Source organism: Protopterus annectens, chromosome 1.part1 (assembly GCF_019279795.1).
Source record: "Protopterus annectens isolate FY-2018-M chromosome 1.part1, PAN1.0, whole genome shotgun sequence".
Taxonomy (NCBI): Eukaryota; Metazoa; Chordata; order Ceratodontiformes; family Protopteridae; genus Protopterus; species Protopterus annectens.
Window position 1 is genome coordinate 1317640351 of NC_056726.1, and position 12708 is coordinate 1317653058.

General features: G+C 43.4%; 1 protein-coding gene across 1 annotated transcript in view; it reads left to right on the forward strand.

Annotated features, from left to right (window-relative positions):
• The window catches only part of CTIF (cap binding complex dependent translation initiation factor), a 2147727-nt gene that overhangs the window by 873939 nt on the left and 1261080 nt on the right, over window positions 1-12708 (forward strand). Inside the window, exon 5 of the mRNA XM_044081751.1 lies at window positions 11312-11388. Coding sequence (XP_043937686.1) covers window positions 11312-11388 — 77 coding nt within the window. The remainder of the gene's footprint in view (window positions 1-11311; window positions 11389-12708) is intronic.

The window sequence follows — 12708 nt, forward strand, 5'->3', positions numbered from 1 at the left end:
GCAAATCTTTTCCCTGCTCTCCTTGGGAACAGTAGAGCACGTTCCTGCTCAGCAGATAGGCCAAGGCTTCTACTCCAGACTTATTCTGGTGCCCCATCCTCGATCTATCCATCCGAGAGATGCACTTACATAGCCAAAGTGGAAACAAAGCTTTCTCCATCCAAGATTGTGCTAGACATTCAAGAGGAGAAGGTTAACAACTGCACTACACCTCGAGCAACACATAGCCCTTCAAAACTCACGCCACCAACATCCACACATAGTAAAACTAAACCCACTTATGCAGAGGCCCTTAACATTAAACTGCCTAAGCAACAATGACCTCCGAAGCTGAAATGCAAACAAACATCAGTCACAACCAAAGTGACACATAGCTCAAAACACCAGTGTGCCACCAAACAGCCCCTAAGGCAAGACAATGTACCCAACACTTTTTAGTCATAGGTGACTCTATAGTCAGGCACACTGATGGTCCACTCACCAGACTGAACAAGGAGAAAATTACTGTCAGCTGCCTCTGTGGTGCCAGGATTCGCCACATAATGCATGCACTCAAGTCACTCCACAACAAGTACAAATACGACTCTTGTCGTTGTCCATGTTGGAGTGAATGACTTGAGACATACCTCCCTGGGCTACATGAAAAGAGACATAGAAGAGCTCTCAGATCATGTGGCCCAGGCAGGTATGACCCTAGCCCTGAGTAGCATCCTGCCTTCGTCTAGAATGATACCACAGTATAAGGACAAAATGATTGACTTCAACAATTGGCTAAGTTTCTGGTGTCATTCAAAGGGGATCCAGTATCTCTCTGCCTGGGAAGACATGATCGACAGACCACAATGCTTTGCCAGAGATAGTCAGCACCTGTTGCCCCTGGGATTCAGGTTACTGGCCAAGGCTCTTGCCACCCCTATAGTGCCATTTTTAGGCAAGGCTCAAAGGACAAAACCACCACCGTAACAGATATAAGCATGCAAAATCTGAAGGTAATGCAAGCGAAGTCTAGACTTCAAAATGCTCTCTTGAAGCACTCCTAAAAATGGAGAACGTCTATCTGTACAGTAACTGAGACCTCGTTCAAGGCTCCAGAGAGCACCCCTGCAATACCAGGCTACAACTCTTACCACACTTTTCGGCCACCAAACCAGGACCGAAGCACTTAAAGGCAGAGGAGTGTCCATATTCACCAAGGATATTCACACCTCCAGGCTAGTTGCCCAACACAATGCATCTGAAATTCTGCAGGTGCAACTAACTCTAGGTAAGACTGCAATCCAAATTGTAGCTTGCTACAGGTCCCCCACCATGTCCTAAGATTCTCACTACACCTTTCTAAACATACTGGAAAATATTAAGATACAACCAAACACCCTAATACTGGGCGATTTTAACTACCCTGCCATTAATTGGGAAAACTACTCTGGTACCAACACCTTTGCCCAACGGTTCTTGGAATTCATAAATTCCAACACCCTGGATCAACTAATCCATAGTCCCACCAGGGGCTCAAATATCCTAGACCTGGTCATTACCAACATGGGAGATTGATGCTCCACACCAGTGGTCACCCCGTCGTTGGTCAGGTCTGACCATAAGCTAATCACCCTTGATGTCCACATCCCATCCCCACCCCCCAGTAGGGAAACCTCCATAAAAAACTTCTCCAAAGCCAACTTCATGCTACTCAAGTCAGAAGTGACAAACTTCATGACACCCATGTAGATGGGAACTGAACATTCGACTGCTGAATCCTACACTAAAGCACTGTATGAGCACATCCACTTGTGCATGAATTGCGACATTTCAAATAGAACCAAGACTCTCTCCTCCCAAAAAAAGGAAGCCAATGTGGTGGTCCCTTGCCATGAACAAACTATACAACAGAAGGAAGAAACTGTTGCAGAAAAGAGGAAAATCCCAGGATGCAAAATACTCCCTTACCAGCCTCAGTAAGAAGCTGAGATCCCTCATAAAATCCTCCAACGCTAGTTACGAAAATAAAATTGCCAAAGATTCCAAGGGCAACCACAAGGCATTCTATAGTTATGTCAAGTATCTAAATGCCAATGCTCAGATCTGCTCTGAGCTACAACAGAATGGAATTAAATATACTGATCCCAAAGATATTGCCAATATCCTGGCAGATCGCTTCAGTGCCAACTTCACCCCCCGTCACCCCCTAAAGGGCCTATTTCAATACAAAAAGATTGCCAAATTCCGATAATCATGGCCACACAGGTAAAAAACCCACACTCCAAAGCTAAGAATACAGCATCCATGGGACCAGATGACATCCCGGGGCTGTGTACTACATGAGCTACAAAATGAACTGGCACCTCACCTAAGTGTCATGTTCAATCATAGCCTCACCTCAGTCTTCGTGCCCAATGAGTGGCGCACAACTATAGTTATTTCAGTCCACAGGGGGGGCGGGTCCACCATGGATCCCGGGAACTATCGTCCCATCATTCTAGCAAGTCTGATCTGTAAAGCCATGGAATGCATCATCATGGAACGTATAAACAAAGACATTGGCAGCCTTCAAACACTGGACCCCACCCAGTTTGGTTTCATAAAGGGCCGATCTTCTCTCCTCAACCTGATTGACTTCTTCGAATCAGTCTCCAGAGCCGTGGACGAGGGTAAGGCAGTCCACACAGCCTATTGCCAAGGCCTTTGACACCATCCCCCACTTTGGAATCCTAGATAAACTTAATAAGCTGGGCATTAATCCCTACGTCACTCGATGGATTGCCAACTGGGTTACTGATAGAACCCACACTGTAAAAGTAGCTGACTGAAAATCCAGCTACAGGCAAGTGGAGTACCTCAGGGTTCAGTCCTGGGACCACTCTTGTTTGGCATCTACTTCTCTGAAGTACAGGCCAGCACTAAGGGACTCTGGCTAACAAAGTTCGAAGATGACTGCAAACTGGGAGCCATTATTGAATCTCCAAATGATGTGGATATTCTACAAAAGGGCCCTACAGAAATAGATGCTTGGTACCAGAACCATGGGCTCAAGCTAAATGCCAAGAAATGTGTAGTTATCCCCTTTGAGAAAAACCATGTACCCATGAATTACCACATAAGTGGCAGTACACTAAACACTGGAAGTGTGATAAGGGACTTAGGGACACAGGTGGAAAGTGATCTCAACTTTGATAACCACATCGTCACAGCAGTCAGGAAATCCCTCTGTGTGGCACACCTCATCACTAAGGGCTTTTCATCCAGAAAAAAGGAGGTCATTGTCCCCCACTGTACTCATCCCTCATTAGACCCATTATAGAGTACAATGCCCCATTTGGTATGTACCTCACAAGACATTTGCAACAACTGGAAAGGCCACATAAATACCTCAGTAAAATAATCACAGGCCTAAAGCAGATGCCGTATGCTGACCATCTAAAAAAACTCGAGCTATACTCTGTCACATATCGCCTACTTAGAGGCGATATCTGCTTAACATACAATGCCATGTCAAACCCAGAGCTGTTGGACATGCTACACTTAAAGAAATCTCAGTCCCTCAGAGCCACACGCTCCAGGGATCTAAACCTGGTTATCACAATGAATAAAACATGTTGGAGGGATAGGTTCCTGACCCAGAGTCCCCCCATACTCTGGAATAGACTGCTCATACATGTCAAGCTGAGGGCCTCTTTGGCCCTTTTCAAAAAGGAACCTTGATTGGATGGGAGATGGGAAATTCACCCCAGGGATCACGTCAGTCACCCTGCTAGACAGGGGACCAGGGAAATAAATATTCTGGGAAGAAATAGCCAAGGAATTGTTATGCCTAGGCTTGTATAGGCCCTAGGGCCGATAGCCAAGTACCAACCTATGAACACCTTCCTGGTGATCCCAAAATTCAAAATGCTCACTAACCTCTCTAGGGTACACAGTCATTGAAAAGAAATCCAAACGGGTACCCACCCAAAGGATAATCTTCCTGGGAGCAAGTCTGGACACAGAATCCCAGATGGCATGCCTTACACCAGAGAAACAAATTTTCCTGTCAGCTTACTTTTCCCAACTGGCCACCACGCCCCAGCTTTCTACAGGAAAAATACTGCAAGCCCTGGGGTTCATGGCATCCTGCTTATGCCTCATTACATATGCCAGGCTGCATATGAGGAAACTTCAGTGGTACCTAAAGAGTTTTTGGTGTCAACACTTTCAAGATCTGGAAACTCTTACACCAATTATTCCTTGCCTGAAAAAGGAATTTCTTTGGTGGGCGACAGCCTGCTCCCACAACAAGGGACTGCCCTTCTCCCCACACCCCTCCACCCAGACCCTCAGCACAGATGCATCAGACTATGCTTGGGGCGCACACATGGACAACAGGTGCATACAGGGCCAATGGAACCCACAGCAAATCCCCATGCACATCAGTATAAAAGAGATGATGGCTATGCGGCAGGCTTTGATAGCTGTCAAGGCTCTTCTCTTCACGGGTTCACCTTATCAAAACAGACACCACTGTGATGTGGTACATTAACATGCAGGGAGGGACTCACTCCTACCTGCTGTAGAGGCTGGCCATAACCCTTTGGCTCACAGCCTCATCCATGCAAATACACCTGCTAGCACAATACTTTCCAGGCTCGCTCAACTCCCTGGCAGACCAATTAAGCAGAAAGCTTTTGAACCCACACGAGTGGCAGCTCAACAGAAGCACCTTCTTCCTAATAACTCAGAAATGGGTAACCCTGGAGGTCGACTTCTTTGCCTCTCACAGCAGCCATCAGCTCAGCAAATTCTGCACCAAGGAGCATCACTGCATGGCTTGGAAAGTGGATACCCTGTCCTTCCCCTGGGTAAGTCAAAATAAGGGAGTAAAAACCAAGAACCATTCTCATATCTCCAGACTGGCCCAAACAGCACTGGTACCCCTTGCTGCGCAGTCTGTCCCCGCTGCCTCCATGGAATCTTCCTCAGATTCCAAACCTCCTAACCCAGAGGGAAGGGGAATTCATGCACCCACAGTTGCAGACACTCAGTTTGGCAGATTGGTTTATTCCCTAACCCTGACCAATCTGCCATCCTCAGTAAACAGGTTCTGGATGTTATCCGGGAGGCCAGATGCCCTAGCACAAGAAAGTCTTATGCAGATAAATGGAAAAGATTCTGCACCTGGATCCAGGCTAAGGGGGGCCAATCCGGCACAGCCATCCATCCCTCTCATCCTGGATTTCTTAGCTGACCTACTACACAGTGGTCTATTTCTGTTCTATAAAAATTCATGCATGTGCTATTTCTGCTCATTTTCCCACTGAGAAGTCTCTTTTCTCACACCCTCTGATTAAACAGTTCCTCAGAGGGGTTAGCAACTTGAGGCCCCCAGAATGACACCAACACCAGCCTGGGGCCTTAACTTAGTCTTGGAAAAGCTCACCCTGCCTCCTTTCAAACCAGCTTCTGCAGAGCTAAAATATCTCTCCTGGAAAACGGCCTTTTGCCTGGCCATCACTTCAGCCAGAAGGGTCTCTGAGCTGCAAGCACTCGTGGCTGTGGAACCCTTCATCATCTTCCATACAGACATGATGTCTCTCAGAACTACTCCATCATTCATGCCCATGGTGGTGTCCAGTGTGCCTCTCAACTGATCCATTCATTTGCCCACCTTCTGTCCTAACCCCTAAACCAAGGGGAAAGGATTCTGCACTCTCTAGATGTGCACAGACAGCTCAGATACTATCTGGACAGGACTAAACCCTTCAGGAAGTCTGAGCAATTGCTGGTTAGCTTTGCTTCAGTTAAAGAAGGCAAAGCCATCTCCAAGCAAACCATTTCCAAATGGATAGCACACTGCATCCATTTCTGCTACAAACAGCGTGGCAAGCCTCCCCCCAAGGGGGTCAGGACACACTCCAAGAGAGCAGCCTCCACCTCTGCAGCTTTCATCCTGGAGGCTCCCACCTTGGACATCTGTTCGCACTTTTACCAAACATTACCAACTGCCTTTCTTCTCCAAATCCAGGACAGGGTTTGCCTCTGCAGTCTTACAGGGCATCCTACCCAGCCCCTAGTTTCCTTGACTGCCTCCCTCATTTCCTTAGCTTTGGGGATCTATCCAAATGTGATGACTGCAACAGTGAAACATGAAGAACATAGTACAGTTGTGTACACTTACCATAAATGTAGATGTTCGAGTGCCTTCACTATTGCAGTCCTGGTTTCCCTCCTTCAGTCCCCTTTTTTTATTACCTTTCTTCACTGTTGTTCTCCTTTCCTTACAAGGGACATATTGGTATTTATTTTCCACTGGTGGGGTTCTTCCACCAGAACCTGGCCTCCTACTTTGGTGGCTCTTGACAGATTAGGGCAAGGAGAACTAACGCAATGGTGTCTGCTGCCTTCCTTTATACCACTGACGACCTGACATCAGTCCTCAAGCGATAGCAACCAACACAGAAATACTAAGTCTCTGGTATTCAGGTGGCCGAGGGCTACCCTGGCAGGGATAACCCAAATGTGATGACTGTAACAGTGAAGACACTCGAATATCTACATTTATGGTAAGTGTACACAACTGTACTGTACTGTAAATTATTTTGTATATATACTTTCAATTTTAACATTCTACAATATTTTGATACGTCTGTAATGTATTTTATATTTTTCTTTACCATACCTTTGTACTCTGTGTTATGATAGTGGCATTGGATAACATGATTTTTGTCTTAAGTGCAGTCCATGCTGGACCTGGAATTGGTCAGTATTTATCAAGTGCAGTACCCTTAGCTAGTCTAGTAGCATCAGCCTTTGTTATGACAAATAAAACAAGAGATTGACCTAGAGATGTTAGAGCCATCTCCACCGGATGAGTGGTTACCAGTACAACTTTCATAAAGAATAGTTATGCTGACAGCATTTTTGAGGCTGCTAAATGGACATCTATTCACAGGTTCTCTAAACTAGTCTTGTCCAACCTGCAGCTCACAAGGCTCCAATCTGCTTGGCAGAGGCCTCTCTGTTGCCCACTAAGCTGGATGAATAACTTCTAGGTTATTGCCTTCAAGCCAGTAGTTCGGGAACAGTACCACACAATTCCTACCTCTGAGATAAAATGACAGATGTTATTCTAACTACTTGATGGGATGTTAGTACAGAGAAGAAGTTGAAATTGAGTGGTTGTTTTTACATTCTACTTTCAGAGGCTTACAGTTAAGGGGACACAGTAATCAGGCTGCAGTAGATGTCTGTTGCAGGCTTTTTGCATTTTTTATTCATAGTAGGCAACTGCATGTCTCTTGGCTATGGGAACTATGGTAACATTATACGTATACACTGCTCAGAGCAGAATTCAATTTATATCTTGTTTAACGTTTATTGGGTTAAGTGCAGTGGTGGGGAGGGCTTTAGCACCAAGTTGAAGTACATTACTGTGGCTATTATTTTCACTACTTGCTGGTGATCACACTTCAGATGTTATCACCACAGATGTCTGTCTCGGAGAAGCCATCTGTGGATGATATCCTGAGCAGTTACAATTGCTTGTTTGAGAGTAATAAGTTGAAATACATTGTTACAGCCATTTTCATTCATTTTTATCACTGTTTAATTTTAGAGGTGGTACAAAGAAAGTGGCTGCCCTTTTTGAGGAGTGTTGCTGCAGGTAGTATATAAATGATCAGGCAGTTACATGATCACTCGTAAATGGTTATTCATGCTTCATACGTATTAAAGGGCCACTGTGTCCTATGACCATTCACACCTTGCCAGCGCCCTCCCTCAGGCAGCATCTTACTGAGAATGGAGTGTGAGTTTGTGAGCAATCAACTGAAATATACTGTTGTGGGTCATAAATAGTTAGCAGTTTGGTTTTCGTACAAACAAACCTCAGAGTTGTAGATGGAATTGGCTAATTTTAGTGGTAGGGATTAAAGAAGCATGCTGTTTAGCAGTGTAGGTCAGTTATAGGTCACTGAATAATCATTCATATGTCATAGGGGTAGTGTCTAACAGCAACACAATGAAATAGTTATCTATCGCTGTTGTCTGTTTGAGACATTGGACATACAGAATGTGGCTGTTTTTTTTTTCTTTTGATGGGGCAAATTTTGTGTGAATGCAAAAGGCAGTCATATGGCCACTTTTAAATAACCATTAAAATGCCTTTAATGGGGAAGCATACATCTCTGACAACAAACTTCTGCTGTTACATTGCTGATTTCACAGTCTGAGGTGGCATATCTTGTCAGAAGTGGCGTGTTCCATTGGAGCAGTGTGTGAGAAAAGAGCGAGAGTTTGTTTTTGTTACATTTTCAGAAATGCAGTTGAGATGCATCCCATGTTTTAACTTTCAAATTGTTCATTTTTTTTGTTAAAATTCACATCCTTCATAAACCAAATATCTTAAGACTTTGGTATAAATGTGTAGTTTTTCTCATAGGTTGAATACATTTCATGAAATAATGTTTTGTTAATAAAAACAGTACTACTTTGCCTCAGAAAGTGATGTCTTTCAGTATATGAAATGTTACAGAAAAAGGGGACTGCATTACTGGTAACTGACCTGAAACACCGGAATCAATTTTCATCTGTTTTGATACCTCTGAAACTGAAAGCACATTATAAAACTGATCATCTAGATTTGTTGCCCAAAAATATTGCAACGAAATATCAAATCGACTAAGCAATATAGCCCTGTATGAATCAACTAAGCAATATAGCCCTGTATAAGTAATCATTTTTTGGTCCCCAGAAAGTTGCACAGCACTAAATCATAAGTCTAAACAAGCATTAGTTGACTAACGTAGAGGAAGACTGATTCACTACAGCTGTCCTGCAGGGCATACTTGGAACATCTGGACAATTTTGGAGCTAAGCATATAGTACACAGTTTTATTAAACTTGTGTATGTTTCTGCAGTAGTGATTCTAATGATAAACATAATGCAATTAGGTTAACAGTAGGTGTACAAATAAGACCATTGCCACAATGGGCTTCATGTCATTGCAGTGATTGGTTAATAATAGTTCCCTACTGTACCCTACAGTTGTGTTCTGTATTATTTTTCCTCATCACCTCATCAGTGTGTAGGAGAAATTGATAGAATCTGTTGTTCTTACTATTGTCACATACCTTGCTGTGAATTTCCTTTTGCTGAGATGAAGTAGAAAGGATTATCTGCCTTCCACAAGAGCATTTTTTTCCATCCAGAACCTGTTAAAGTTTTCCCTCCCCATCCACTAAGCCTGTCTACCTTCCATGTTGGGGCTCAACTTATGAGTTCATATTTTCACTCAGCAGAGGTGTGGGCCGAGGATCAGTCATCCATGGGGTCTGGGAATTTTTGCTGGCCTATCCCCCTCCCCTGCTTGCTTAGCACAAGCCAGGACTGGATGGACTTAGAAAATTATGTTGTGCTTCACCCATTTATCCTAGCCCCAGCCTGATATCAAACCTCCCTAAGCTCGAGCCTCCTCTAGAACTGAGCTGGAGTGATGTCTGCACATACCCTCCTCCCCAGGATAGGAAAGTCCACCCTCCCTGTCAACTCTGCCAAATGCCTGAGCCACTAATCAAGCTCAGGTTGCCTGGGTTGTAGTCAGGGCTTTATCCTATTATGGCCCTGGAGTGACTGCAAAAGCATTTGTTGATGCTGTAGATATTACTTCATCCTTAACACACACACAGCATAATTGGGCAGATAGTGCACTCTTACAGCTAAGTTGCCATCTACTGGCCACAGTGAAACTGTGGCAGTTAGCACACAGGATTAAGGCTATAAGCTGTTTACAAGCAGTTTCTTGTAGCTCAGTTTATTTGATGTTTGTTTATGGGATAGTCCGACTGGGCAGTTGCCCTATTTCAACGGAGGCCCGGGGGAAATTGCCCCAGAAGTTAGAACAGGGTACAGCAGAGATCAGAACAAAAACGAATGTTAAGAAATAATTCATTCAGAAATAATGGTGAGAACGTTCATACAGCTGTTACAAAAGTTTAGTTTTAATTCCCTCAACTTTCATTTGCCTATTTTGCGACTCTTACCAAGTCACTTAACCAGACAGTGCTCCTTGGGTCGTCCTCGAAAAAGGACCATGTCCATTGAGCTTTCCCATTTAACAAATTAATAAAGCAGTTTAAAAATATTCTAGCCAGTCATCTTATGCATATCTAAATGTTGTAACATCTGGCACTGGCATTTGGCAACTAATGTCTACCTTTTGGTTGAGCAGTTTTCTGCATCGTTGATCCTACTGTTCAAACAGTTAGTTATAGTGAAGTACCTTTATATATCTTTACTGTCTCGGAAAGAAGTGCATTTTTTTAATATTGTCTCCGCAGACCCTCCTTTTCAGTTTCATTTCTGTAGCTTGCATTATTTATTAAGGGCATTTACCCGTTTTTGCTGTCCACAGTGAGGCTTTGAAAGCAGGCATATATTACAGAAACATTGAGAGGAGTAACTGTCTCGACGACGTTACCTCTGTGTAGATAAGTGTTCTGTCTGGTTGCGTGAATGGCATAGGCTTTGGTTTGTGACAATTTTATCCCACTGAGCTTTGCATCGGCATTACATTTTGAGCTGGGGACTTTGTTCCCTACTCAGTATGGTTTGGAAGTATCTTGTAAGTGAGCAGTGTCTGAAGCTCCCCTTATCTGACCTAAGGAAAATTAATTACAGTAGAGAGTCTATTATCCAAACGTCAATTATCTGAACACAGCCTTCCAAACTTTTCAAGTAGAAAAATCATAAAAGTCTGAATATGTAAACGTTATATGTATTTGCTTGAGTGTTTTTGAGCTTGTACTACAATAATATACCATACAGTTTTGTGCTTACAGTATATTTGTTTTATTTTTGCTGTTTAATGTTAATCAAAAACATTTTTAGAAGTTTTTTATCCAGTTCAATTTTATGTTTGATTATCCATCGAAACAGTTTGATTATCCGAACTGCCTTAGGTTCCAATTAGTTTGGATAATCAACTCTCTACATACTCTACTGTAGAAGAATTTTAAAGTACTTGAGATTTTTTCTGCATAGCATATGCCTACTGTCACTTGCTCTGTTCTGACATACTAATGTACACCCGTCACCAGTTAATATTGGAGTAGTTGAAGACAGACTGCTTGGAAAAATTAGGCAAGATCTAAATATGCATCCTGTTATACGTTTCGTTACACATTTGTTCAATCATTTTTAAATACAGCCAGGGTATAAACCATCCTGTGTTGGTTGCTGTGTTATAATAGTTGTGCAAAAGGTCTGTAAACTTCATATAGGCATATTATTAATAACTGAGCAGTTACTGACATTTGAAGTTCATGTTTTCCCCTTTCGTTTTAGAATGGGACTAGAGAAGATCCAATCTGTGATGTACTAGGTACTGATATCTGGACAACTGGAACCAATGATTCCATGAGGTAAGACGTTTTTTCATAACTTTTTTTGTGAAACATTCAGTCAGCAGAAATGAGAAATAAAATTTAATTTCCAATAATCATGTGATAGTCAGAATTAAGGAAGCTGACTCGGCCCTGTTATATTGCCTGCATCCTTCCATCAATGACGGAGTTCCTAATGGGTGGATTACAAATCCCTTCCCCAGCAGGCATCCGTATAGGTAGAAAATTAATGCATGACTCTCAGCCCATTACAAGCTGAGTTTTGAGGAAGCATCTAAGAAACAAAGTCTCTGTCACCATAAATTTGTTAATTAACTGTTGCCTACTTGCATTAAGCTTTGGTGTGGTAACATTTCATGATGTTCATCGTGTTTCACTGTTACAGTCATTACACTTGGGTTATCCTGCTGGCAGGCTACCCACAGTCGGCCTGAATTCCAAATTCCTGGTCTGGCGTTGGTTGCTGTCACCTCTTCCCTGACGTCAGTGCGCCAGGGGTATATAAGATGCAGCCGACGCCATTTTCTTCTGTCTTTCTTGCCGCTCGGTGCCCAAAGCAAAAGCAGTTTGCAAGTGCCGGTCGGCCAACTCCTGAGATTTTCGAAATTGAATTTCAGATCCGAAGTCTTCAGTAAAGCTAAGTACCCCATTGGGGAAACTTTTTTCTTGCTCCAGACCGATGTCAGAAAAAGTTAACAATTGTATTTCTTGTAGAAAACAAATACTTCATAAGGATTTTCATTCTTACTGTATTTGTTGCCTAGGCCCTGACCACGACTTTGCTGGTTGTCGGTTTTGTGCTAGATTTAACCAACGCACTACTAAGCGTCAGTACGATTTTGCATTTCATTACTTTGGCCGAAGGTTTAACTATATAATGCCATCAGAACAGCTGACGACCGGAGTTCATAAATAGTGCAAGGAAAAAGAAAAGGACAGGCATACGAGGTCCAAAACCGACGACGAAGCCTCTTCTAGGCCAGTCACTGGTTCTCAGTGAGGCGCTTTCGCAGCCCCTGACACCCGCTACCTCAGAGCCACAGGCCACCTCTGACTCCCACATGGAGACAACTAGGCTTCTTGGATACTCAAGGTATTGGGCCTTCGGAAACTAATCCCTCAGATGGGTCCGGAGCCGCTGAGCAGGCATCTGCTTCTGAGGGTGTTTTCAGACCTACACAGCTTTATATTAAGCCAACTTCAGCATCCAAAACAAAGACTAAAACAGCTTTAAAGACAAGGAAACAAGTACAGCATTCTCCAGGACAGACTTTCATGCCTAAGAAACAGATGCTGAAAATGGCCGAAGAACTAATTACTTTGATCAGGGGTTCCCAT